A 2769-nucleotide genomic window follows, 5' to 3' on the forward strand; every position below is an offset into this window, starting at 1 on the left:
AGTGTTGGGCTAATGGTACCACGCTCTAACAAAGGGGGTAGGACTAGATAAGTGTATACTTCTTCCTACTCCCTTTCAAGCATGTACTATTGGAATGTTGTGATGTCTTATGCGTATTTGTTGAAATGTCTAATCAATTTTGTTTTTCGCAAATATCAATTTTCTTAGTTTTACATGCTTGGAAGAAACTTAAATTAAAAAAATAAAAAATAAAAATTCCAGCGCACAAGATGACATCACTGAAACACATCTTCCTGTTTAGTTCCTCTCATTTCCCATGCAGAAATATACTGTAAATTTACTGTGATGCTGAAACAGTTGTCCAAAATGTTTGACAAGTGTGTATATATATTTATATTTGATCTATTTAGCAACACACCTATATCAATAAAGCAATAATAGTTTAATATAGTTAAGTGGTAGTGTTGCATACTTAATAGTTAATTGGAAAAAGATGCCATTACTTTGGGCTCTGGTAACTTAATATTTGACATTATAGACTAATTAATGTTTTTAAAGAGTTTTAAAATAGTTAGTTGCGGCGATGGCTCCTCTGGCACTCCATCTAAGCCAATTTCACCCTGATTTACCTCACTGATGTCACCAACAACAACCCTCAAACCTCGCTGAAAAAAACAACCTCCACTCTGCGGCTCACCAGGATCAGGTCTCCCTCCAGCTCTTCTCGTTCCTCGTCCCGAGGCTCGGTGCTCTTACTGCCCTTGCTGGACTCCACCACCTCCCCCTGGAGGAGAGCGCTGACGCTGGGCGGCTCGTCCAGGAAAACCTCTACCAGAGCGACCTGCTCCGCCGCAACCAGCAGCCCCGGCGTCCACCGCAGCAGGAGCGGTAACGTTACCCAGAGACAGCACCAGCAGGTGGCTGAAGCCATGCCCCGTGGAACAACAGAAAGATGATACAGCTAAAAATGTAATTAATACCCAAACGTAATCAACTGTCAGCTCTCATTTTTGGATAAAACGCGTAGCGTTTTTGTTCGTCAGTTAGCAACACCCCATAGCATGTAAACAAGAAACAACTTCCTGTTTCAACCGGAAAACGGGGAGGACAATTATCGTGTCTGCACAAATGCTAAGCGGAAAGACTTTGAGACCATAAAGTGTATGTTTGGGACGCTTTATAGAAATAAAGTCCAATAACAGTGACGCTTAGAACAGGTTTCCCTCCTAAAAGACTGGAATAAATAATTCTGGTGCAGTATAGTAGGTGGCGGAAATGAACGCTGGGTGCCGCCCACCGTTACAGAAGAAAAGAAGAAGAAGGAGAAGTAGTAGTAGCAGTAGCAGTAGCAGTAGTAGTAGTAGTAGTAGCAGTAGTAGTAGTAAACTCACTGTTTTCAAGAACAACAGGCACCACAACACAAATGACCATTCCAGACTCTTGATGGAAGAACATGGAACACTGTTTTACTTTGCCCTTCAAATTTGTCTTGTCCAACAAAGCTAAAGAGCTTTTCTTTAAAATCTTTAATAAATTTTACCCATTAAACTCTATTATTTGTAAATACATTAAAAACATAGAAGAAAAATGTTCCTTTTGCAACAATGAGCTATAAACTCTAGAGCATCTTTTTTTTTCAATGTGCACATGTGACAGTATTTTGAACTAACTTTTGTTTTGATCTCAAAAATTATCTTGGTAAGGAAATTGTACTGTTGTACCCGGTTCTTTTAACCATGCTAACTCTGAGAGACGAAGCAGTCCAAGTAACTTCAAAACAGTGCTGATTTAAGTCAAAGCATGAAGAAAATCAATGTGTGATTCTCTGTTGATTATGTGGTGTGTAGCTAAAACATTCTAACACGACCTCTAGTGACATCATGACATTAAACATAAGAAAAGATTATGGCTATAACTACAGTTATACACGTCATAATAACAATAATAAACATCCTGTCTTCTAACAGTCATCAACTTTCTATCTAGTTATCCTTGACCATAAGCAACCTGCAGTAACTCATGAGAATGACTAAGCATTTAACAGTCTAACTAGACATCCTGTCTACACTAAACATTCCTAATACATCAAGTATCTAACCGATATCTATCTGACCAAAAATACCTAACAGTACTTAAAGAATATGATATATTATTAATTTTTAACAAGCCCCATTTCTCTAACAATGAAAAATTTGTTATTAATCTGTTCATTATTTTTGCCAAATTCTTCATCCATAAAATGAAATTTCTGAGAAAAAAAAATCACCATCCTTTTTAACTTTTAAACAATCTAATCTTAACAATCACTTCCAAACACTGTCACAATTAAACCACCCTAACAAAAAACGAACCAAAACCATTGACCTCCTCAAACGTTTTAATTTTATATCAGAATAATATTGTAATAGTAACTTAATATTGTATTTTTTTTTCCTTTGTTCTCACTTGTTTGGTTCTGTTATTCGTTTTCACTTTGTTATATTATGTTTTTATGTATTACTCTTGTCCTCTTAATGCACACTGTTATACATCTGTTTCAATTTCAAGTCAAGTCAGGAATCTTTATTGTCATTATGCACAGCACAACAAAATTTTTTCTGATAGTAAAAATGCAGAAAAATCTTGTATTGGTTTCCATTGTTATTTAATATAAACAGTAAAAAAATGTAAAAAGTAGTTTATGCTGTTCTAAGAACTTTAAAAAAAAGTAGTAGTAGTAGAAGTTTACCAAACATCTCATCTATAGCGTTTGGATTTCCGTTTCTTCTGTTAGTTATAGTATGTATTTTTAGTTATACAGAAATATAC

General features: G+C 35.7%; 1 protein-coding gene across 4 annotated transcripts in view; it reads right to left on the reverse strand.

Moving 5' to 3' along the window:
- Positions 1-1140, reverse strand: part of rnf215 (ring finger protein 215) — an 11776-nt gene extending 10636 nt beyond the window's left edge. Inside the window, exon 1 of one of the 4 annotated variants that reach the window (XM_020595061.1) lies at positions 659-1140. In XM_020595061.1, the coding sequence (XP_020450717.1) occupies positions 659-892 (234 nt within the window). In that variant the 5' untranslated portion in view covers positions 893-1140. The remainder of the gene's footprint in view (positions 1-658) is intronic. The other 3 variants (XM_020595059.1, XM_020595063.1, XM_020595062.1) reach the window with 3 other exon arrangements.
- Positions 1141-2769: the final 1629 nt, after the last annotated feature.

This window comes from Monopterus albus, unplaced genomic scaffold, assembly GCF_001952655.1.
Source record: "Monopterus albus unplaced genomic scaffold, M_albus_1.0 scaffold26.1, whole genome shotgun sequence".
Classification (NCBI taxonomy): Eukaryota; Metazoa; Chordata; class Actinopteri; order Synbranchiformes; family Synbranchidae; genus Monopterus; species Monopterus albus.